Genomic DNA, 26,507 nt, shown 5'->3' with positions numbered 1-26,507 from the left:
TTTCAGCCATCATTTTGACACTAAAAAAGTATCTGCACAATTGTGCACTTTAAAGTCTGTTTTGTTCTCTTCAGCTTTCTTCCCCTCTGAGAATCCGTGTTCAAGGTAGGGTTTTCAAATACATTACCTTTGTTTTTCTCATTGCGTGTATTTTTTATTGTTTCTAGTTCATTAAGCACCTCCTAGCATATCATTTCTGTGACTCTGATTTGCTGTGTGCTATTTGATCAAGTGGCTAACTTTAATCAGCAAGTCCCATAAGCTGCAAGTGATTCCTGGCACAGAGTTGGATACCTCCTTAAGTGTCTGGTTGGAAGGCCCTAAAACAGGACATAATATGAGACCTGTTCTAAAATTGTAGTTATTTCTCCTTAAGGATTTAATTTTGTCTTTACAAGATTGTATTTGTGGCTGGGATTATACCATTTGCTGATGCTTCAATGCCAGGAGTTTTATTTTGTGAAGGGTGAATTCATGATCACTTCCTGGAGGTTCACATTAAAAGAAATCAGCGTCACTGGGAAGAAAACACTTGTTACCCAGAGCATAGTGTTCATAATGTGACCACAGACATTTTCTAAAGGCGGTGTAGACTCTTTAATAGTAAGCCTTGGCCTACGTGATAGTAGTCTTGCTTTTTTAGTTAGCTTTTGCAGACTTCTTCAAAGTCATTCATGGAATTTGCTGGTCTGCAAAGCACTGTTGAAAGCAGCTGCAGTACTACTGGGTCTTGAAGAAGAGGGAAAAAACTGTGTGAGAGGGATTATGGGACAACAGTTGTGAATTCAGGAGAAGGTCAGACCTGCTGCCTTGCACTGATGTAGGGCCACCACTGATGAATTTGTAAAATCTTACTCCTTTGTGGGCAGTGGCTTTGATGTGTCCTTGCAGGTGGGGATGTCTGCCTGGCCTATGGGTGTATGGCACTCTTGAGCTGATTTTTAGCTCCTGCAGAGCTCTCAACTCCAGGCTAGATGGGAGGCCCTTATCCTCCCAGACATAAGGTGGTGTTCGTTGACAGCTCCTGGGAAGGCTGTGCCTTCCTGCTGGGCTCCCTGGAATGGGCTGCCTTGAATCATGGCAGCTTTCTTGCCTCTGTGCAAGGCTGTGGTTCCTGCTGCCCAGTTCATTTTTGCAGGAGTTTGAAACGCAGTTGCCTGCCTAAAAACTGGTAGAACAGCACCATTCATTGTGGTGCGGTGCCACGTCCTGAAGCAGTTGGGTCAATGCTTAGGATGTAAGCACATGCGTGCACTGTCTGTGGCAGCAGGGAGGTGACTGCAAACTAGTAAGAGCTTATTTCTACTCTCATTAAGCCTTGTGGCTAAACGTAATTAGACTTCAAGTGGAAGAGTGGGTTTTTTTGCTAAATGGAGTGGGGTTTTCTTGGTAGAGATTGAGGTTTTTGGGTTTGATTTTTTTTTGAAAAAATGAAAAAAACACTCAAGAAGCAAGAGCCGAGGGTCACCCCATGCACATGTCCATGGAAGCAGCTTCAATACAAATATACAAATGAGAAGGGCGACAGAGGTTAACTGCAAAAGCAAAATTAATCAAACTTGAATGTTGATTTACTAGTTTCAAACTATTTATTGCAACATGGAAAGGGGAAAACATGTAAAACAGTAAATTCAGTCATTAGGTAAATACCAGCATAGGATCAGTGATTTTAAGAGAGCTTTGTTAGTGTACACTAAATGAGGATTGTGGTCTTATGTTCAAATTTTTCTCCTGTAAAGATCGTTTTTCCATGTCACCAGAAGTGTAGAAAAGGTGTAAGTGCAAGATGATTAGCTAATTGCACAACAGAAGGCACTGAAATTTTCCAGGATGATTTTTTCTACAAAGTAATAAATTAATATTTGAGTTACTAGTTCAGTAGTATGGCGTAAAATAAGTTATCTGTGCTGTTGTAAAACGCCAGTGTCTCAAAGTTCCTAAAAGACAGCCTACATGCCAACTTTGAGAAAAAGTAAACAAAGAATGAGAAAAAAAATAGATTAACTTGGCTAAGAGTCAAAGCCTTGTTAAGATACATGGCAGGAAAGCGGACACAAAATTGGAGGGAGAAGAAAGTAAAGAATATAATTAAAATGTTATTTTCTCCTTTCCAGTTACCTGTCTTCTTTTGTTATTCATACACTTGTTGAACTTGCATGTAAATGATTGATTGACTCAGTGAACTCATTGTCATAAATTATGTTTGATGTGCTATCTTGAAAAAAATCTTTTGAAATTCTGTCTCTTCTCTTTGTCTGCTCACCTTGTGGCTTTTAATATCTTGTTTCCCATCTGTCTGATTCCATCATAAGCTGAGCATAACTTTTCAGACCTTAATGCAGCTCTCTTTTTGTTCTGGTTTAAGTAAGTATGTAACACAAATATGTGATTTGGCCGTCAACAGTAATATCAGAAAGGAATGTTGAAGTGTGTGTTCCCTTTATTGATGTGAAATAAAGAAACACTTATCTGTAGATATTTGATAATACATATTTACAGTGCATAGATCTGTCTCTGCAAGCAAGTGAATACAGAGGTGTCTGTATCATTGTATTACATATGCTTTAACGTTACAAGTCCAAAGGTTATTTTTAAGGATTAGTTCTTAATTAAAGGAGAAAAGAAATGGGTCTATAAGGTTTCAGGAAAGCCATTTTAAATACAGATTTAAAAGTACTTAACTGAATATGTAGTACAGATGTACCCAAACTTCATTTGGAGAGATTGATTGTACTATAGATATTCCTACTGCAAGAAGTGTCTCTAGCAGTGAGGTCCTAACTGAGTCTTGAATTACAGGGGAATTTGGAGAAACAGACTTATTTTGTTAAAAACATTTTTCCTAGGGCATATAATGTCTGTAGAAATGTTCAATTGGGGTATCTTTTTTACGCTATGGGTCAGCAGTTTGCTTAACAACCTTAAGGTATAGGTAGATAAATTATTTTTGTTCTTTATTAAGGACATAAAATGTATATGCTAAAAGATTTTTTTGGATAGTGCCTTTTTAGTGAGAGTAAATCTTTGGAGAGACCAGAGAGAACGAACCGAGCCAGGAAGAGATGAAAGAGAAAAAGCATGGTAATCCTGGGACTGTCTACAACACTTTCATGGACAGTAGAAATAGAATCGTCTTTTAAGTCTGCTGAATTCATCAGAGAGTTATTATGAACGGGGCAAAAGCCCACAGAGTTCGCTCAACTAATTGTGCTTATACATAAAACACAAAGCACTGAAATATACTTTATGTGGTCAATATAAGTTTATTTGGATGATGATGATGATACTACTACTACTACTTCTTTTTGGCTGGCTGTTTTGGCTATGAACAAGTTACCCAACTCAGAGAAGGAAGTCAAGGGGAACCAAAAGCCCTTTTCCTTCATGATTTATTGAAAAAACGGTAATAAGTAAACCAGTTTCAGCAGGATACGTAGGCATATAATTTCAAGCAAGTGATCGGTACATTGACTGAAATGGAATTGTTCTTTAGACTAAGTAGCGTATTGAAGTGAGGCCTTGATATAATCTAAGCAACTTTTAGTTCCAAAATTGCTGTCTTTACTAAGTTTCTGACTTCCCTTGCATTTGCTGTCTATTGCTACTGAAAGAAGTCTTTGAGCAGAAGCTTTAGTGGTGCAATTCCAATATCTATCGAGTATTATGTTTTAATTCTTTTTTTCCTGTGGTTCTGTGAACGAGTGCTTTGGAGAAATCTAGACGTGTATGTTTTCCACCATTGAAAGAATTATATTGATCTCATTGAGAAAGCTGAAGCAATTTGCAACACTCTGTTAAAAAGATTTTTTTTTTTAAGGATATAGGTTTTCTTGTGAAACTTCTTGTGAAGAATTTTGTTTATGAAACTCATAGCTCTATTTTCTACAGCACAGAATATAAACAAATAAATGGAATGAAATCTTGGCTCCATTACATTCAATATCAATATTTTAGGATTTCTGTTTCACTAGGTTTTAATTCACTATGTCCTTCCCAGAGTTAAGTTTGGTATAGCATTTCCTTCCAGAAGTGTGAAAAGTTAAATGCATGTATCACAGAAGGCATTCTTGTGTCTTTGAAAGTAAAAGCCTGTTGTAGTGGATGCATCTCACCTGTCAGTGAAATTTGTGTGGAATACAGCAGCTGTGATATTTCATCATCATTGCATAGCCATTTGCTTTGGTAGAAAAAATACTACTATGGAGTGTGACCCCAAATTGAAAAATGACAGGAACGATGGGTCTAGGGTATGTGTTATTAATAAATAACACACTTTTGTGACTCAGTAAACTCTCTCTGTAATAACGGTGTGTTTCATTCTGTGTTGCTGAGGAAAGTTGCAAACCAGAAGAAAAAGTCCTTTCTACATACTCCCAGATCCATTTCCTTAATTGCTGAGATTTTCCTGGGGACTGAAGGACAGACTAGACATTGTTCAACATTTTAGCTGAATGAAGTGACACTGGGCTATAATAAGCTGCAGCTGAAATCCAACTACAAAGTATTTTCCAACAGTACTCAGGAATAAGGCATTGTATTTGTAGTCAGTATATACGGATATAGTTTTTGGCAGCAGTTAAGTTATTATTTGCTGTATATTTTCCTAGGTTTTCTGCTGGACTAAATCACTGTATCTATGATTTACAGTTAAATATTTGCTTTAAACGTGAGAGTGACACATTCACATTGCCTTTTCAGCATATATGGAGAAAGGAGAAGAAAATGAAACGGCATTATTTTTTTAGAAATTCTGATCTAATTCACATATTGGAATGTGAATGGTGGACTCTGGATTAATTACTGCATGTTTTGATGTAGAGTAGACTGATTAATAGGCACAGAATAGTGTAAACACTTGGATCATCATAGCAAATTTCTTCCATCTAGGGGAGAAATATGAAGAAAATAATATTTTTGGAAAAAATTGGTCACATGGCCTGTTGTTTAGGCAAGCAGTTGCACTTACTGGCACAACCAGTTAACAGCGTAAAACAAATATATTGTCTGGTGAATTAGTGATAACCTTGCATGCTAACTGTAATGCTTTATTATGTTACTTGGCTTCAGATATAGTCACACACTGTATTCTCTTGAAGAAATAAGAATAAGGAATCTGCCATTGATTATAACAGAACCACTGATTTTCATGCATTACTGCATCGTAAATGTTCACTTCTTTTTCCTAAGATATATTCGTGCTTACAAAGTATATATTTATCCCCTCAAATTATGGTTACTAAATTAGCATGCCACATTTTTCACAAAATTAATCTTTTTCCAGTTTTGTCTGTCTGACTAATAACTTGATAAATCTTTCCTTATCTTCTAATGGCAGATGATTTATCAAGGACTACCACTTAATTAATATTACAGAGCATGTGGGGAGCTGAAGAATTCAGAAGTATTTTCCATAGCTTGGACATGTAAAATGAGAAGCATAGGAGAAAACAGAAAGACAGTCTTGTAACTGAGAAAAAGCCTTTGTGATTTAAGCATGGGATTGAGGTTCAGGAAATGGTGAGTTCTATCCCACAAATCCATCATGCTTCCCACTAGCCTTTGGACAAAAAACTGATTTTTTTCTTTGCTGCAATTGACCATTTTGCAAAATATTTAGGGTAATACTGTCTTATCTCTTAGGGTAGTTTAATACTAGATTTGTCTAGTATTGCTAGTGTTATAGGACACGTATTATTTTTTTGAATTTATTGAGTTTACTTATACAAGCACCTCCATGATATACATGTAGATTGAATTTTTTCATATTAAAAAAGTGTACATAATATATAATATATAGAGGATACTTTTGTGACATAAATATTTTAACTTATGTAGATGAAGCACATATAAATAGGCAGAAGTTGTCAATGAAGTTTCAGCTTTCCTGAATACTTTTCTTCTTCTCCATTTCCAGGTTGCGTGTCTCACTCATGTAGCAGCTAATTACCTTAATTGCAAAATTGAAGCAAAACGCTGGGGTACTGCTCATGGGAGTATTGTTCCGTATCAGGTAAGCAGAAAGCATTAACTTTTTTTGCTCTTGGAATTCATGATTTTGTGTATTATGAGATTGAGAACTGACTTACTTTTCCCATGACCTGCTGTAGTCTGTAATGTGTCTGTGTCTAGGTAGGACAAGGTTCTGTTGTTCATTGTCATTTTTGCATTTTTCATTTCTTCATCAGCAGTAGATTAGTAACAGAACACTGAAATAGATCAAAGGTGTTTGCTGAAATTGGATGACTTTAAAGCTAGCGTGATGACTTGATTGGTTTTCACCTGACAGAGAAACCTTTTTTATTTTAAAGGGTTACCTGATTTCCATACCAGGTACAAACTGAAATCTTTTGCCTCTGAATTTTGGTATTTTTACCTTGTGAGTCTACAAGAACAATCTAAGTCACCATGAAGATCTGGGAGTTGTACATATTTGTTGTTTTCTATTGATTTTGCTACAAATCACTGTGGCTCAGTGAGACAACAGGTTGGCAAAAGGAATTACCTCAGATCTCCCTAGCGGAATTCATAGTCTGCTACATCTAATGAAGGGTTGAAATTCCTTAAAATAACATGACCTTCATCATATAAACAAGCACAGGAAAAAAAAATTACTGCAAGTTTTATCTTACTTCTGTAAGTATGGGAAACTCTTCCAGTAAACAAAGAAAATGTTGTTCTTTTCTAGCTGATCATTTTGTGTTCTTGATGGAAGTCATGCTAACTTATGGAGACTTGGGTATATATTTAATTTAAAAAATCTATTCTTTATTTCATAATTTTTGGCAATTTTCATCAAATAGTCATGTTTGCAACTAGCTAGGCAGAACCTGCATTTCTTAATTTCTGTCCGGAGTCCTTTAAATCTTGAGAGGGAAAGTTCCCAGCATTTTTCTGGGAGAACTGCACGTAAACACCACTCAGTTTCTTTAGCATATCTTTTTTTTTTTTTTTTTTTGAAAGTGAGGGAAACTTGATGTATTGATGTATTGTCTTCTTCCCAGTGGTGAAGATGGTGGTGATCATAACATTAAAAGATTTGCCGTTTGTGGCCATAGAAACTCTGAAGCAAAAATCTTCCATCATTATGCAGAACACTATCACTGGCTAGCGTCACAGCCTCCTCAGGTCTAAAAGCAAAATCAGCTGTTTTTGTAAGAGCTACGTCTACTTGAGCTAGGATACTTTTTCCAGTACATACCGCTGCATAGTCAACTGTCTTGTTACGAATTAGCTAGAACAGATTGCAAATTATCTCAGACAGATGGGGAGATGTTGCGGCTCTTTCTGCAAGGATGAGTTTGGTCCTGCAGTATTCTTGTCTCAGGTGTAGTGCAGCACAACTATGGCTCTGCTGCTCTCTGGTTGGCATGGTGTAGCAGTATGGGCCACGTTTTCTAGAACCAGCTCTGCATGATCCAATGTAACCAGGCATCCGCTATACAAGTAGTTACATTCTGCTGTGTTTTTGTGATGTGACCTTTTGGTGCAACCCTTTTTGAGCTTTGGTATGTTGAAAGTATAAAACAGATCCGAAGTGTCTGAAGTTTGTATAAGCAAAACCAAAAACCTGACTAAACAAAACATTTTATCTTCACCGTACTGCATTTGGCTGAATAACTGAAACTTGCATGCTTTTATGTCCTTTTGCCTTTGTTTTTCCACAGTCAAAATTAAAAGAAAAGCATACATTGAGTATCCTTTGTTTCTTTTTTCATAGACAGCTCTCTAGATATACAAAATTCGAGGAGATTGTTTTAGCTGTCTTCTGGTTTCATCTAGATTGGTCAATATGTAAATAACTTTTTTTTTTAAAAAAAATCCTATCTAAACTATGGGTCCTGTGTTTCTGTATGCTGTTTCTGTAGTAGATATTAGAAATATTACCTCAATATTATAATCTGAATTTGCTTGTTCATAAACCAGTAATTAGGGTGGATTTACTATGGGTGGAGTTGTGCGTGTGTGTTTATGGCTCATCTGTTAACATTCCATCAGCTAGCATGGTTATAATTCTGATTGTAACCATAAATATGTTATGTTTTCTAGAGTTTATTTTTTGCTTCATTAACATAAGCTATACTTAGACTGCAAAGCTCTTCAGAAAGTTGAATTAACCCTCACTGTTGCTATTGTACTGCTTTTATAGTTGCTTCTGTAGCTCATTTGTAATATAGTTTAGAACAGAACTCTGAAACCTGACTTCCATTCCTCATCCTAGTTATTGAATATACTGTCTTTTGCTTACTAATACATGACTATTACAGTGCTAATTTTTACAAAAAATTGGATTTTTTTGTTTCAAGACATTTTGTGCAAGTGAACTATAATTTGTTCAAATAATAAAAATCACATTTCAGAAAATTGAATTTCTATATATTTTAGAACAGTTATGTGGTAGCGAACTGTTGGGGTTTTTTTTATGTCCTCAACTTTATTTTGTTTTCATTTGCTGTATTTTGAGTTTTCACACAGGTAGTAAATTATAACTTTGAAGTGATACAGAGCCTGCAATCCTAAAAAGTGTCAGACTATGTTAAATCATGGAAGATTTGGTAAACATGAGAGATCCTTTTATAGATATTAAAAAGGCAAGATCTAAATAATTAACATCATCTTTCTGTGCGACAGAAGTCTGATCAGAGTCACGCTGGAGTACTGACCAAAATTTAATAAAAATTTATCTTGAAAGCATCTTAAATACGTGCATAGATAGTTTTTCACATTTGTTGATAATGTGCTGACTTTGTGGCATGATCACCTGAAATGTTTGAGTTTTCAGTTCTGTGTGCTCATCACCAGAACCCGAAGGAAAGGATTTGAACTTCTTTTGAGTGTACAGTGTCTTTCAGAGTTCCTGTAAAGCTGTCTGTAAAGGTTTGCCATAGGTTTTCAATGGAGGTGAACTTTGCAACGTGCCACAAAGATGAAGAACTCTAGATTCTAATCAACCAAAATCAGAAATAGATTTTTGAGTGCTGAACCCTTCATGAGAAATTATCTACTTTGAGCGTATCTGCTTTTTAATCAGAGCGAGGTAGTTTGGATAGGTCACTCCTATGATAGTGCATGTAATCAGATCCCAATTTGCTTGGTTTCAAGTGTTAAAACACAAACCTTGAGTTCTGGGCTGTATCTTAAACGTAATTAGTGCAATTTTTTAAAACAAGTTTCTATAATGAGACACCTTGTTTAGCTACAGCTGCTCCATGATTATCCAGAGGAAATCAGGGGCTTAAAAGCATCCGGTTTACATAATTGTGCTGAAAAGTAAAGTTGTATTACTGTCTTTCATTTGGAGTGATAAGGTCTTCCCTCATTCTTGTGGTTTCAGCTATCTTGCCTGTACCACGTGTGAGATCTAGATACTCACTTTTTCATGAATATTGGATATTCATTCTCCTGAGAAAGTCTGTTGTAACCTGCCTGTTTACAGTATGTTCCTGTGGCAGCTTATCACCCTGCCATCAGACACCTGGATAACCGGGTAGCTCTTTCAGAGGCAAACTTTCAGCAAAAGGTATAGGGCTGTTTTCTGTCAGGCCGTAATGATGAAAGTCTCTTTAAAAACTGAGAAACCAAGTTCTTACAGATATTCCTCCCTCCCCTCCCCCAATATGATATTATTTCTGTTTCAGATTTGGTCCTAAGACTTACAGGGTCTTCTCAAGCATACTTCAGTATGGTTTCAGAATATGCAAAAGGCACAACCATTTTGCACAGAAGTTGAAACCACAAGAAAGGAAAGAAATTATTATTTTAACCAATTATGTTTTCTGTTGACTGACCTGTGCATTGTCATAACTCATCAGACTCAACATTAATGTTTTTTATATTAGAGCATCACTTAGATTCTTTAAGCATCAACTTCTTGTTGTGCTAGGCATAAAATTTCCTTCATATGAGGAAACTGTCTCTGTGTCAAAGGCCTTGCAATTGAAATATGTTACGAAAACCAAAGTATAAGCTCACAAGAAAGTGAAAGGTATGAGGTAGTAGGAAGATGAGTATAACCATAGATATAAATATCTCTGCATTATTTTTAGCATCTGCATCTCATACTTTTTGCTTGTGGAATTTCATCCTGTCGAGGAGTCTTACAAAAAAAATCCCCCTCATGTCACTAGTGTCTCATCACAGGAACAGAGAAATGCAGTAAGTCTCATCACAGGAACAGAGAAATGCAGTAAGTTGTTACTTACCTGATTCGTCTGGCAGAGATGCTTTTCATACAAAAGCACTATGTGCAGCAACTTTCCTAACTCAGCTCTGGAGAATCTCACAGAACTTTTCATTGCTCTTTTTTTTTTTTTTTTTATTTCTTCCAGTGGAAAGGGCAACAGAATAATGTCGATCATTCAGAAATTTCAAACTGCTTATTCCACACAAGAATGGTGATGTGTAGTCATTTTCTTTTCTGTCTTTATGTGGTTTTATTGGGATACTTCTGCAGTTAATATGTTTTAAAATAAAAATCAACAAAGAATAGAACTTGAATTGTTTGAAAAGTTTTGTTTTGTGCATGAAACTCTCCTTAAATAAGTCCAAAATGTATGTTATGGAAGAAAATCTTTTTGCTCTGTAATGGCTCAATCTAGGAGAAGATGGAACTTATGCGCAGGAAAGAAACAAAATACAGATTTTTTTTTTTTTTTTGGAGGAGTTCTAGATTCAGGAAATGCAAGATGACCCTTCTTACCCTGTTTACCTTATCTACATAATACTCACCTGGACTATTTAGACTGCCTTGGGAGCCCTACCTGCCGTGGTTGTCCTATATTGTTGTTCTGAGCAATGAAATATCACTGCTGAAAGTATTGCCCATTTGACATGAAAATTAAATGTATTCACAGATCAACTGAATAGAAACTATGTGCTCTCAAGCAGCAAAGTGTGCTCTCTCACACTGTACGGTTTCAGTTTCCAAAGAAGAGTTTGGCCGTCCTCAAGATACATGTCTTGACTCATATGATGAATACTAGTGGCCTAGTGTATCTGCTAGAACTACTTCCCTGCAGGTTTGGCTTTTTAACTAGCTGCTTCCTTTCTGTCTTTATCTTACAAGGCACAGGAAAGAGAGAAGCCAGAAAGGCCTGTGTTATCCTGGATTCTGTAAAACAAGAAGACAAGGATATAATTTGCAGGACTTTTTTTCTTCCTTTCTTTTTGGACAAGTTTCTATTTGTAGATTTCCTTGCTAGATTCTTCAGAAGTGCCTTACTATGGTATGAATAGATTAACTACTGACTGCACAAACGTTTTGGTGTTATTGTGATTATGAGGGGCCACAGTTGGTGCTCTGCTTGGTAAGAAGTGCTGGAATAGGGATTCTGTTTCCTTGCCATTTTAGTCAATGAAAAGGTATAGTAATAATCTGTGGGAATCTGTGTAGAAAGCTGCCCATTTATGAGGAATGAATTCCAGTTATTCAAACCTGACAACATTATATTGATACTTTTCTGGTGATCGTCCTTCAGTGAGTTGTCAAGCCTCTCTCCTGGGCAGAACAGCTGTCTGGAAACCAAATCAGTAGGTTTGCCTTAGGCAGTTTTAGATACAAGCTTGGTGTATAATGTGAGATGTAGTTATAACTTCATTCATATGTATTCTATCCTGTCACAGAGACAGCACTTTAAAGAAGCTGACCTTGTATTCATGTAGAATAAACAGCTTCGTACCTGTACACAGGAACTTTTCAAATGGAAATGAAATGCGTTTTTAATTTAAAACCTGTTTTTTTTTTCTTGAAGGAAATCCTCCTGCACCTTTCTACTTTAAGCAATGCCTGCAAGATATTTTTTTAATGTGTCTTATGCTTTGAATTTGCAAAACAGATATGGATAATCACAATTATTATTAAGGAATGATAGCTGATAATTGAGACTGTCTCATTTTTGAGCTTCTCGTGGGAAATGTCACAGACTATTTTGTGTCCATCATAAAACATTCTTACATATGTACTTATATATGTTTGAACTTATATATGTATTTATTCTCATTTAAACTGGGCATACATTAGTCTGTCACTTGTCTGTGGTCACATGAGAACTCCTCTAACAAATCTAGGATCAGAACATAGGTGTACTGATGTTCAGTGTAATTTAGTGGACGTATTTGTCTTTTATGTATGCTGTTCATTGTTTCCTCCACACTTGTCCATTGCTGGGGTGAGGGGTCTAGTTTGTATTGTTTACAGCGGCATGGTCAGCCTCCAAACATGTTGCAGAGTTACCGAACATTACAGATTTGTATATCCATGTCAAATTGTAATTCTTAGGAAGGGCAGCGTAACAGAGCCCTGATCAATAGATTGCTCTTCAAATTGTAGCTGGTTGGAAAGGAATAAAAGTAGGATCTGTGGCTTGTAGAGGAGATATTGACTGCAACTGGATTGCTGCTTTCCTCTAATCTGCTTATCAGATCCAGGGCAGAAAAATAAACCTTGCTTTTCTTTTTCTGAAAATATGTTTCACAGTTATTGTATAACTATACAGTGCAGCCACTCAAAAGCTGAAACATGTTTAAACAGTCTGAAAGAGAACTCAGAAATCTGTGTGCAGCAGTATCAATCAATGACTCCTGACGTAATCATCCTGCATATGTAAATAATGATTTGTATTGCCATCATAGCTAGAAACCCTAATAAAACACCATGGTTCCTTGTGCAAGGTATTGTACAAGCAGGACAAATCAGCTCTTCCTGGTCAGTAGTGGGGAATGAAACACAAAGGAATTACTTTAAATGACTGAAATGAGGACGGATTTTGGCAGTGTTCACAGTCTTTTAAAGCTGTATTTTCTTAAGAATTTGAGGATCTGGTGATTTATGGTGAATAATATTTGCTCTTGGGGCACAGGAGAGATTAAGGCATGTCCACATGATGATAGTAATTTTATGAAGACAGAAAAATGATTAAATGAAAACCCCAGGAAAATTCTTACCATTGTTTAATTGATGTTCAGGTGCTTGCTTTTACTATGTGAAGCTTGTGACAGTTTTGGATGGAAAATGTTGATTGTTATGGAAGAGTATGTCCACTAGATGTCAGTCATGTAATCTAGTTTTTGTTGCAGCATTTCTTTCTAAGGAGCTATATAGGGTGGTAGGTACAAATTGTCAGCATTATTAGCTGCTTTTGTATATGCAGTGCTTTTGACTTTATATGTGTGGCATGTTACAAAATAATACTCTGATTGTCTCTGTGGTGGGTTTGACATACCATTTAGTCTAGAACTTCTGTCTTTACATGTTTTTGCCTACAATTACATTGTTGCATGAGTAGATCTGTTATATAAGAGCACCCAGGTGAGCTGTATGTAGTCTGTAACTGTTCTGCAATGAGACACATGAGTATAGAGGTAAGAACATTATGCCCCAAAGGAAACTAAAAGTATCCTCTAACTAATATAATTCCACCTAAAATATATTCTTTTCTAAGCTCTTTACACCTCAAAGGGGCAGTTCTTTAGAAAAGTGCATATCTAATTAGGAAAGACAGCTCAAATTTCATAAACTTACAGAAGTGGATTTATATACTCACAGATATTTGCTGTAGAACTGTGCTTACAGTACTTGATTTGTGTCACTTTATTAATATCTGAAGCATTTCAAATAGAATCCCTTTAATCAAGTTTAAATGAAATACTCTGTGTGTGGACAAATCAAAGGTGCATCTGACCATTCAGTTGGGCAGTTTGGTAGGATCTGTACAGATATTAGCAAAGAGTGCTTGTACCCCCCACCTCCCTCCTCCCATCTTTGTAGTATGACATGTGTTACTAATTGCTAGACAGCTTCTGGGAAGCCATATCTATACCCTCATTAAAGAGCAACTGCTGCAACATTGGCCTGTGCTCTTTCCCACTTTCAACTTGGAGTAGCTACAGCAAAACTGGAAGCTGGAGATCACAGCTTCCTCCAACCTCCCTCTCTCCTTCCATATGGAATAAAGAATTTCTCTGCCCTGTGTAGTCAGCCAGAGGGCAGGATGGGGAAGTGATAATCCTCTTGGAATGAGCACTTGCATGAAAAATGATAAATGCTACATTGCATGGGGATTAACACTTGCTTATGAACTTGCTTTTAATGGAGTGATGCTTCTCTTTCAGCAATGTGAAGGTTCACTGTACTTGTAGACCTGATTAAGAACCTTTACCACTGTTCAGCCAAAAGGGAACCATCTGCCATCAGAAACATAACCGTGTTCGAAACTGTTTCACTCTTTTGCATATTGTCCTCAAGAATGTATAACACTTACTTTCACATAGCATTTACTTCCCTAGAAAAATGCTTGTTCCCCACATCTTATTGCAACATTCTTCCTTCTCTCATCATGAGAATTGCATTTCTGCTCACATTTAATGCATCTGTTTGAGGTCTGTGTTTTGTCATCATGAAACTCTGAAACATCACTATCCAGAGCTAGTTTAATGAATGGAGTCGCTATATAAATCACATCTATTCTCATTTTTTTCATGGGAGAGCTTTTATGAAGCTTGTTTGGCATCTCTAGATGTATTTGGTATTGAGCACTACTTCGTAAAGATTTAGTGTAGAATCTGATTGCCACTTCGCAGGATGACCCTTTCTTTTCAGTGAGCTGACATGTCATGCAGATTTGGTCATTAAGTTAATTTCCAAGCACTGATGTATACTAATAAATTTGGCATGGGCTATATTGTTTCCTCTAAAAATATTGCATTACTGCTGCAATAAGCTTAGCTGCACTGGAGCAATAACTGTGGTCCTCCAGTACACGGGCAGCTTTTGGGAATTTAATTGGAAGGGTAGCATTTTTGAGAGAGCTTCTGTTCTATATTCAAAAGTGACATATGCATTTAAGAAGTCTCAGTCCCGTTGCCTTACTAAAGCATTGAAGTTTTAAATGCTAAATCTACTTAGGAAAATAAGCTTTAAATTGCAGTGCTTTTTAATGTTGTTTGTCATGCCCTTTGCTACATTCAGATATAATGTTGTATGATGCTAAACTAGGTATTTTTACCAATACTAATAAAACTTGATGGTAAAAAGACTGAGAAACTGTAATCTAAGGCTTTGTCTATTATTAAACCCCTATTATTACCAAAATTGTTTTGATTTGCTTACTTTTTAAGATAAGCAGGACTTTTGCTACAAGACTTGAATTCAATTCTATTGAGAGTGAATAAGGGTAAAGGTGAGAGATAAATTTTTTAAAAGTAGTTCTCTGTTTTGACAAAACCATACTTCCATCACCTAAAACACACAATATTCGCTGACTGAAATTTACTCTTATAATACAAATTAAGGTAGAGAAATTGATCTTATATCTGTATCCCCAAGGGGATCTCAACCAGTTTTATCTAGTCTACACCCTCACCTTTGTTCACTTATGTCTAGGATACTTTTGACAGACGTTTATCTCAATTTCTCTTCACTAGAAATTTTGAAATACTACAGTCTTACTTAGTTCTCCATGCCCACTGAGAGAAGGAAAAGAAATAATTCCATTTTCAATAAGGAAGATAGAGCCTGGATTTAGGAAAAGGTTTTTGGCTATATAGTTAGTGATGCATTATGGCAGTTGATTGCCATCTTGTCTATAGCAAGTTTTTACATATATAAAATGTACGTAGAGCTCATCTACAGTGTTCTCTTTCCTGGTTTGTGTGAGGCCAGCTCATTCATGTTTTCCCCAGGGTTACACTTTTTAAACCTCTTGTATTTTTTTGTTTTTCTCTCTGACATGATGTCCTGATTTCAGCTGGGATTGAGTTAAATTTCTTCCTAGTGCTATGTTTTGGATTTAGTATGAGAAGAATGTTGATAACACACTGATGTTTTTAGTTGTTGCTAAGTACCCTCCTACTCAAGGACATTCAGCTTCCATGCTCTGGAAGAGGCTGGGAGGGAGCATAGCTGGGACAGCTGGCCCAGCTGGCCAACGGGATATTCCATACCATGTGATGTCATGCTCAGTATATGAATGGTAGGCGTGTTCCAGGAAGTAGCGATCGCTACTTGGTTATCGGTCAGCGCAGGTGGTGAGCATTGCATTGTGCATCACTCATTTCGTATATTCTTCTATTATTATTATTATTTTCCCTTCCTTTTCTGTTCTATTAAACTGTCTTTATCTCAACCCACGAGTTTTTCTCACTCTTACCCTTCTGAGTCTCTCCCTGTCCCACTGGGGGGGGAGAGGGGGAGGGAGTGAGCGAGTGGCTGTGTGGTGTTTGGCTGCCTGCCAGATTAAACCACGCACATGATTTCTACTTTGTTCACCTCTTCAAGTGGTGTGTCCAGATTTGGCAAGTGTCTTAGGTGAGTTCTTCATGTTTCTGAGTAGCATGAAGAGCTTTCACATGCTATTAAGACACCTGAGAATAGTTTGCTTTTGTTTTTTAACAGCATCACATTGCTGTATCTCCTTCTCAGGTGTTCAGCTGCCAGGGTAGGAGAACAGCACATAGCTTTTTGCCTAAACTTTGCTGATTAATTACCAGCTACAGTTTGATTTACTATTAAGAGGTTCTTGGGGTTCCTTTGTCTGTGTTCCATGATTTTTGCTTTGTTTCACCAGGGATCATTTTACAAACTAGTTTCACTGATGACTCCCAATCCAGTGAAACCTGCGGAAGTGAGGTCACTCAATGCTGGAGTGACCTCTGAATCTGGGCTAGCAGCAGCCAAAGCAATTGTCTGACTGTGATCTTGGTTTATGTCAGCTACAGCAACTTTAGGGCACTTGAATTTTGAATGAGTATGTCCATGTGTGGGTTTAATGAGCTTTTCAAACTTTTGCACGTTAGTTTTACATCATTAGTCATCTTTCTTTTCCTGGGTGTTTCTAGGTAGATGAAGTCTGAGATTCCAAAAAGTTGTCTTGTAAGGATATGGAAGACCCAACTTCTATTTCCTGTTTTGTATTTTATATTTTCTGTATTTTATATTTTAGAAAGCTACCAGGGTAAAGAGTAGAAGTTAAATTATCTTAGTAGAAAGGCTATTCTTTGCTAGATAAAAATAAAAAACAGACACAAGGTTAACCTTTAATTTGCTGTCCAACTGATATATTAGTTGTTAATATTAGTTGTGATTCTGCATTGGAACAATCCATTGTCATGTGGAATGGCCATAATAGTAAACAAATGGGAAGTTGATGTTACTTCAAGTAGAGAAGCATTAGCTGAAACTATGTAGCATAGTTAAAACTTACATAAAGACAAGGAATATAAAATATTGTAAATACCAATGTTAGTCTGTATGATAATGTCTCTTCTAAACAGAGACAATTTTTTGACCTTGTCAAATTTATCGTTGGCATATGTGGTTATGATAGTGGCTGGAGAGTTTTGACCATAAATAATAGTTGTAACAATGCAACAAAGCGTTTTGTAGTACACACAAATTATTAACTCTGGGGCAGAGACTGCATTTTAATTTAGCTTGAGGCTTAGAACAATGGACCCTGAGTCTTATTTTAGTGCTTCCACAAAACCACGAATAATTTCTTCCTCTTTTGTGTACAAGCTTACAGTATTTTATTTTATTTGAGGGTTTTAAATATAGGAGTGAATGTTTTGAAGCAATTCTAGGATTTCATTTTATTTTCCTGATGTTACATACCCAGTTTACATTCACCAATTTGTCAAAGTTGGAGGATAAATGGGAAATAAAAATGACCATCACATGACTATCGGAATCACGAAAGAATCTGAGATTTGTTTAATACATACAGTGTTTACTGATGTATTTAATCCATGAACGAGGAGGAGGGCCTTGGGCAGGAACAGAGTTCCATGTATTAAGAATCTGATCAGGTAGCTCATTTAAGAGAATGTTATTAGTGATACCTCTTAGCGCTCATGCATAATTATGCTATCTTTTCACTGTTACCTTTTCAAACTCCTCAGAGATTCTTAAGTAGTTTTATTTCCTGCCATTTAACAGTTTTGAGTAATAATGATGAGGAGAAAACAGTTAAATAGTTTCTTTTCTCAAGTACCAGGTGCTGAAAGCAACTGAGAATATTGGTGGGTTTTATAGTGGTTTCCTGTGCATCTTGTGTGAGCTTCTTCAAACATTCATCATACAAGCCTTTGTCAGATTTAAAAAGATAATATAGATGATTTGTGGTCAAGAGATTGGAAGGAAACACAGAAATGTAGCTCTACATTTGCTTGCAAAATAGCTGTATTATTTCCAGTTTGGGTGCTTGTTGCAACCTCATTTAATGTGATGCTGCCTTTTGGGTGGTGCTCCCGATCCATTTTTAATACAATGTAGAGCAGTTTCTTGAAATCACCAGTTCCGGGTTGCAGCAAGTAACGGAGTGGTGGTTACTTCCAGAATTTCTCCTGCTGTGTTTCCTATCACATTTCTATCTATGCTTTGAGATTTGACTCCTGCTGTTGTGATTTCAGTAGGCCACTTTTGTGTGCCCCACCTCCGTCTGTAAAAGAGCTGACCTCTTCCTTCTACTTTTCTCCTGTTTGATCTCTATTTAAATAGTAAGCTGTTCATAAGCTGTTCAAAAAGATTATTCCTGTCTTTCAGGGTATGTCTGCATAGCATTGAACAGTGTAATGTAAAAGTATATGAGCTAGTTTCAATGCTGCAAGCAGGGAACAATCATAGAAAAACAGTCTTGGATGGGGCTATCCCTTCTCCATGTAAGATCATCTTTAACAATATTGCTCTCCACGGATATTTGCCTGACTTGTTCTGGGACTCCACAACCCCCCGGGCAGTTCATTTTAGTGCTTTGCTATTCATTATCTTCGTGGCACACAAGGCAAGAAGTGTTTAAATCACAGCTAGGAAGAGTCAGATCAGACATTAAGAAAAGTTTTCTAACAGAGAAGCCAGATTCCTTCCTCTTTTCAGTCATCTTTTATGACCTTATGGACTGGTATGTCTCAGTCTTCTCTAGGCTAAACATTCCCAGTTTGCGTAGTCTTTCCCCTGAGTTCACGCTTTCCAGAACTTACTGCTATTCTCTGTACTTTCTTTTTGGAACACGTTGTTTTTGTGGCATCCAGAATCAAATGCAGTACATTACTCCAGCTCCAGTTTTATCATCTTGAAGTAGAACAGAAAGATTATTTCATGAATCTTGTGGGTTCTGCTAATGTTCTGAAATGCCACTTTGATGTTACCCTGCTGTTGCAAAGGAGCCTTTGTTTAATTCATGTTCAGTTTGTGAAACATGTAAATTCTTGATCCTTTTCTCTTGTATGTGAATTATTCATGTGAGTGAATTACTCATGCCTAATTCTAGAACCTCCCAGTTGATTTTTCTTGTTGAATTTCACCCTCTTGCTTTCAGACTTCATCTCCCAGTTAGTTGCAAACATTTTCAGGTCTATCCAGTCTGTCCAGTACTTGCAGTTCCTTGTAGTTTTGTGGCATCTTCAAGTTTGATGTACATACTTTCTTCTCTCAGTATCTGGGTCATTAATGACAATATTGAAATGATCCATGAACAGTTGATAGTATTCTTTCATGTTGACAAATAGTTCATAACTTCTTTGGGTGGCACCCAAACAGTTGGTAACCCCGTTTCTCATATGGCCTTATTAAAGTTGGTACTGCCCTTCACTGTAGTCTGGTGAGCAACGAAAGACATCTAAGTTAATATATTTGTACGTTGCAAGTCAATATTGGCTGTTACCCATGCTCTGGTTGTTTTGGGGGGATGTATGTGTGTCTTTCTGGGAGGTAAGTGCTGACATATAATTTGCTTGATTTTATTTTTATTTTTTCTTAATCCAATCACTGTGTTTGCACATTTCTAAGCTCTAGTATCTCACTTCTGTCCCCAAGCTGCTATTGTGCAGCTTCCTCAGACTCTTCTGCAAGGATTCTAAAAGAAATCTTAGCAGGTCATGACACTTGAAACCACTGGGTTTTCAGAAGTACACTCTCCACACAGCTTTTTCATAATCTAGCCCAAGTTTCACCTGTATATTGCCACGTTGGTGTGCTGCTGTGCCTTTGCTAATGAATTCACTGAGTATGTGTTTGTGTAGTGCATAATAGAGTCAGTAGGTATTATTTTAATGCAAATAATAAGCAGTTATAATAGTAACAGTGCTTACTATAAACACTAGGCAGATGGGCTGCGCTTGGAGACTGTGAATGTTCATAGGAATCAAGAGGGTCATGAGTTAGTTTCAGATGGCATTGATTACTGTGCTGAGCATCTTCAGAAGACTTAATCACTCAAATCCAATTTAATCCTTTAGAAGTAGAAGTATGACTTCAAGGACATGTAAGACCTGTTGGTTAACTTCTGTGCTAGGGTTTATGAATTTCACTTGGAAATAGAAGTTAAAACAATACCCTCTTGAGTAGTGTGCCAGTTCCAGGTTTTATGTAAAATACTAATCAATAATGTAATGAATTTAAGCAAGGAGACACTGGATAGGCAGCATGTTTACTATGAAATAGAATTTTGTGGAAATGAGGTTCCGATATTTAAATATTGACAGATGTACCGATTATCTCCTTGCCTAGCATTAAATTAGTGTACCAGGTCCTGAAAATCATGAGTGGCATAATAATAATCATGAGATTCATAAAAAAATTTGTCTTCTGTGTCCATTTACCAGTCTTCTGATTTCCACCCCCCACCCCCCCGCCTTTTTTTCCTATATTATGAGTTCCAAAAATTGCTTTGGTGGAAAAAGAAGGAAGACAGCTGACTCCTTCACATAATCACCCAAGTTGACTTGGCAGCATGCTAGGCTTTGTGTTTTTCTGCCTGCCATTTTAATAAAAAACTACTCAGTTATTTCGTTTTGGCATCTTTGATTTCAGCTCCTTGAGGGAATCAAGACCCTGTTTTTGATTTGGTGAGACTTCACTGTCCGGATGTAAATGGTATTTTTTCAGTAATGTATATCAGGCTCACCAGACTCATCAGTAATGTATCAACTCATCGAGACTTGGAAGAGAAGGTGGCTTCTCCCTGAAGCTCCAAAAATCCTGAAACAGAAAAATACTGATAGTTTCTGTTTTAGAGTATCTCATGGCTTTTAAGCCAACCTTACGATTTTTGGGAGATCTGAGTGATTTTCAGTATGTGGCTTGGCATAATGTAATCTTTCACTGTACCATCTGCTGTAATTCCAGCAAGAGATGCTCTCCTTGACATCCCTACCCCAAAAACATTTCTGATAACCCTGCTTCCAAGCTCTGCACTCATGCCTTCTAGCGGATGAGCAGGCTTTTAACATGTCCAAAAGGCCGTTAGAGACAAACCTCATATCCGCTATATTTAAAATGCTATTCAAATCCATTGTAGTTGTTGTTCTGATGCCACACTCCAAGAATGTCTTAAAACATATATGTAAAAGAGTTGTAATGAGAATTAGAAATACCGCAGACTGAATGTCTCCGGAACCATTATGAAAGTGGCTGCAGTGGAACTGGCAACAGTTGGTGATTGAGTAATGGTATGATGGCAGTTTCAGCTCAGGCAGGGAAGATGCTGTGTTTGCCACATGTGAATTAATATAGTGCTGCTTTTTACTGTTGAGGGATTAGCACAATTTTTTTTTTAAAGAATATTTGAAGTAGAAAAGACTAGGAGAATAGATGAACCCATATTGCAGACAGCTGCTTTTTTGAGCTGATGAGCTAAAAATCTGCTATAGCTGGGAAGCATCAAATCTGAAATTATAACACTGCCAATGCATGTGATAGGACTTCTAAAATACCAGGTAAGATCTATGCCCTTCAGACAAGTAACCAGAAAAAGAATAGGAGGCAAGAATATCTGCATGCCATTTGGACTAGGCCTTCCTGCTCAACAGCAATTTCTATTGTAAAACTTTTTTACAGTGTAATTCTGTGTACATACTTTACGAATATCAACCACCAATAGAAAATAGAATTGGAAAAATGTACTAAAGAAAAAGGGATGCTGGAAGTGATAATTTGAGTGCTAGAAGTTAAGAATTTGTTTTTCATCATTCCAGTTCTCTGTTTTTCCTAATATGTGTACTACAAAGCTAAGTATAAACTCAGAGGCAAACTATACATTTTTTTCTTTAATTTTGTAGCATCCGTGCGACCAATATTTGATATTCACTTACAGAACCTGTCTTGCTGCAAATGCAAGTTAAGCATTAAAAACTAGTGGATCGATTGTAAAAGCCTCTTTTCAGTACGTAGAAAATACACGTTTTAAGAAATCAAATTCTTTATCATTGTTCACGCAACTACACATAACTGTGATTTTATCAATTGTCATCAATACTGCATTGAGCTATATCACATTACATCAGATGTAAGTAGTAAGGGAAACATTCTGAGGCCAATTATATTGCCCTTTCAGATTAATTCGTCAATAAAATTAAGAATACCAAGTTCCTAAAATGAGAGGAATATATGGACTGCAGCATCATACTTGGAAATGAAGCGTGTGGGGAAGCAACCGTAAAAATTTGCCTAGCTAGGATGTAGCTCACGCACATTGAGGCTACAGTGATCAGAAAAGGAAATGGGAATATTGTGTGGCTATAATCTATTGTTTGACATCCAGTGCCTGCTCCTGTGTAATTTACTTGCCTCTTTTGGTCACCTGACTGAAGACATTAAGTGGGCCACAGAGTAAGCCAGGAAATTCAGCTCTCTGCTTTCCAAGTCCAAAGCTCAGTTGTTTCCCCTTTCCCCTTCCCCCTCCCTCTTTCTTCACAGCTGGTCAGCACATGCACAGTAATTGCTTAGGCCAGGTAGGGCAGATACAGAAAGATACATATGGAGCACATGCAAATCTGCACTAAATTTCTGGAATGCAGCAACAGGGTGAAGTGAATGTAAAGCAAGATTTCTTTTATGTTTAAAGTTTCTAAAACTAATAAAAAAAAGAGACAACAAATTCACTTTATAGCCTTTCCTTTTCTCTACTACTACTAACTGAGCGGGTTTGGGATTTTGCCAAAATATTACACATTGCTCAAGAAGATTACAAAGAAATCCCAGACATGCACTAGAGAGCCATTAAATTTAACATTTCTAAAAGATATTTTCAACAGCTAAATACTTGTTAGAGCATTGTTTTCCCCAACTTTCAAAAGTTGCCACAACTCAGTCACAGATAAGAACTTCCAGCTTTTTAATTGATATATAAATTGAGTTTAAAACCAAATCCACTACATTTCCTGTGGTAAAGGAAACAGAGACTCTTCAGTTTGGTTTGTCCCTAATTTGAAAATCATGTTCTCAGGAAATCCTGCATAATTATTTTACGTAAACAGGAAAAGTAATTATTTGCTTGGGGCTCTGTTTGTGTGGATGTGGGGGTGTGCAGAAATAGTGTAGATTCTGGAACTCAATGTGTTGACGAAAATATTTTAGAATAAAGGAAAAGATGTTCCAAATAAGGTGATTTTCTGTCTGGTCATGGACAGGCTAGTATGAGGGGTTTTAAAATGCTTGATTTTTTTTCCTTTACATGTTCTTACTGTTCCTCTGAATTTCATTAATGGGAGCAAGAAAAGGTGAAAAGATGACAAATTTGTATGAGGGTATCTTTCTATTCCTCTTCAGGTGCTCTTGCCTTGTCTGCAAAGTTGCTCTTTGTCATCTGGAAATGAATGAATTGTAAAAAGCTATTGTAAAAATGCTGCAGGATTTCAGCCCTCACATCCTTCTCTTCTCTCACCCCCTCAAGGCCCTAAATTTACTTTTGCCATTTGTAATAGTTCAGTTTAAGGTTGAACTTCCCCTCCTGCTCCTTGTGAGCTTTTCTGATTTCACTTACTGTTTGAACAAGATATATTGGACTCCGTTTTCTCTAGAGTTAGTCTGAACTCTACACTTCTTCACACTGTTGATTTTGTTTTCATTTGGAAAATAGCGTTACACATTTTGAGTATAAATTGTACAGTAAGTAGGCTGGCATTTTTTTGTGTAGGTGGAAACAATCTGTAGAGTTATTGCAGGAGTTGAACCCTGTTTAGTTATAAAACTTTTGAAATAAAAACCGAGAGATTTTTGAGGAACTATTTGTGGATTATTTTTTTAAACCAGGATGTGATTCAGACTAATATTTAACAAGAGGACTCGACAACCTCACCAAATGCAGAGAAGAATTAAGTATTGGAGCAGGTGCATGCTTACTTTATTTGGATTTGTTTGTGGCATTTTCTTAAAAGTTCAAAGTTCAGTATATCACTCTTACAAACTGTGGTCATGAACGGTTGTAGCTTCAGGGGAAAACTGGAAGCAATGATTGTCTTAGCAGAAATTTTAACACTGAAGTTGCTCAGAGAACATAGTTTAAAGTGGAAAATCAGGTTAGTTTCCACTTTTGTTTTCACAAGGGAAAACTGTGAGTTAATAAAGTAACGATGAAATGATAGGTATTTCTTTGTAGATTTTTAATCCAGTGGAACAGATTTATTCAGTAATCATTCTAAAAGGTATTTTAAGAATGTTAACCCAAAATGGTAATTATTAAGTGACTGCATGTTGCAGTGAGAAATACTTTGTGTGTTACATAGCTACACATAGGAGGACTTGCAGTGGAAGGGTATTCTCAGGAGCATGGAATACGGTTTGAAATGGACGCTTGGTGAAGTCATACTTGTGTTAGATTAATAACATATTTACCTCTGGTAGGTAATCTTGGAGGGGTAAGCAGGTTAAGCTACTGCAGAACAGTCCTCCTCCCGCCCCCTTTTTTTTTCCCTGTTGTATGCATTTTATAAGTACATATTCCTGAAAACTCCCATTGTACGTTCCCATTTCTCCTGTGTGATTCAGGACTGGGGTTTGAATTCTGATCATGAATTCTTGGGACACTGATTTGAAGGAAGTAGTAGTCATTCCTTTTCATATATAAGGTCACGTTAACCTTTTTTTCCCCTTTCAAACAATTTTTTCAATGCTGCAGACTGTGATTTTTGTAGCTATTTCTATTATTTTTTGAAGCCAATAGTTATTTTAGTGGATAATTTCAGTGGGAGTAGGATGCATGGTTTATACACAAACATGAATTTTATTCAGAACCCTTGGATGTAATTCCAAAAGTAGAACTAGTTACCTTCTGGGTATATTTTACATGTTTTTAAGCCTTGTGGGCAAATTTGGGCTATACCCAGTTTGTCCTTATATAAGGAAATGTTAGGACTCACAGGAAGAAAAGGAAAAAACATATGTCCGAATAATTTGTTATGAAGAGTTGAAAAGCCCTTACAATTCTTTTAATCAAAAACTTGAGGGAAGTTGAGGGAAGAAATCTGTAGGCTAGCATTGCTATGTGTGTTTGTAGTTTACAGGTGTGAGTCTAGCATTGGTGTTATTTAAGGATGTTTTCCAGAAAATAAGGGACCAGAATCCCTCAAACACCTCTGAGTTTATGCTTTTTTATTTATTCTTTGTGGGCATTTTTAACAACTTATCTATGCAGTTCTTTATCACCAACAGTATTGCTCTACCAGCAAAATCTGTTCTTTGCAAATTCTTAAATACTGACTTTTTAAATGGGATAACAAACTATGTTTGGTTCTCACCTTTTGGCCACTGATAATTGTATCTTTCTTGTGCAAATTATTTAAGCTGTAGCCTTAGAACAACAGCTGTTTTCTGCCTTAGCCTTAGATCAGGCAGGAAGGCTGTGAATTGTGATGTTATAAATTGTTTAGAATTGCTGTGGTTTTAATAGTATGTTTATAAAGGTCTTAATAGATCTAAGGAACATACTTCACAAGGATTTCTTTCTGTTTATAGAGTTTTTTTTTTTTAATATTCCTTCCCCTTCCCTTTTATTTCTTATCCTATTTTTTAGGAACCATTAAAAAATATCAATTTTTAGCAGGTATTGCCAAGTATGTGGTTTCTTCCAAATGAGGGGAAGCTGATAGTTTGTGAGAAGTAACAGTTCAATCCACCTCTCAAAATTTGATGTAAATCTTCCTGTAGACTTCACAAGGTGCTGCAGTAAGCCCAGGACCCTAATTCTTGCAAGCACTGCAGAGCTTCCTATCTTGGAAAACTCTTCTGAAGTGAAGCTTCTTTTTGTATTCATTCCATCCATCATCATGCTCTTTCAATTTATGACTCTGCCCAATAAATTCAGTATCAGCTACTTGAAGTAGCAAGTCTCCTATGTCTTTTCCAAATTTTACACTTCATACTTCAGCAAAGATTTTCTATAAACAAATGGGAGAGAAATCAAACCCTCACATTTATTTTACATCTAAAATGTAATTTTCTTTATTGTATCTACTTTCATGAACTCTTTACCTAAAACTATGGGTGGAAAAATAAACTTGGAAAAAAAAAAAAGGTTAAATAAAATTAATTTCTGCAGTGATAAAAGCATTATGGTATCACATTTTCACTGGCAAAACTGTTTTTTTACTTGCAGCAAAATTGGCAGAAACAACTGCAGGCAATTACAGGCTTCAATTCATCAAGGTACTTAAGCATATGTCTAACTTTAATTGAGTGAGTAGTCATTTGACTTCAGGGGATTATTCACGTTCTTAAAATTAGGCATATGCTTAAGTAACTT

The 26,507-nt window shown here is 36.6% G+C and overlaps 1 protein-coding gene across 1 annotated transcript in view; it reads left to right on the top strand.

Annotated features, from left to right (window-relative positions):
* SUGCT (succinyl-CoA:glutarate-CoA transferase) overlaps positions 1-26,507 on the top strand; it is a gene marked incomplete at both ends in the record, with an annotated part of 90,685 nt that overhangs the window by 9,222 nt on the left and 54,956 nt on the right. Inside the window, one exon of the mRNA XM_009585470.1 lies at positions 5,915-6,010. Coding sequence (XP_009583765.1) covers positions 5,915-6,010 — 96 coding nt within the window. The remainder of the gene's footprint in view (positions 1-5,914; positions 6,011-26,507) is intronic.

This window comes from Fulmarus glacialis, unplaced genomic scaffold (genome assembly GCF_000690835.1).
Source record: "Fulmarus glacialis isolate BGI_N327 unplaced genomic scaffold, ASM69083v1 scaffold11779, whole genome shotgun sequence".
Lineage (NCBI taxonomy): Eukaryota > Metazoa > Chordata > Aves > Procellariiformes > Procellariidae > Fulmarus > Fulmarus glacialis.
Note: the sequence above shows the minus strand (reverse complement) of the source record. Positions and strands in the feature narration are given on the sequence as shown.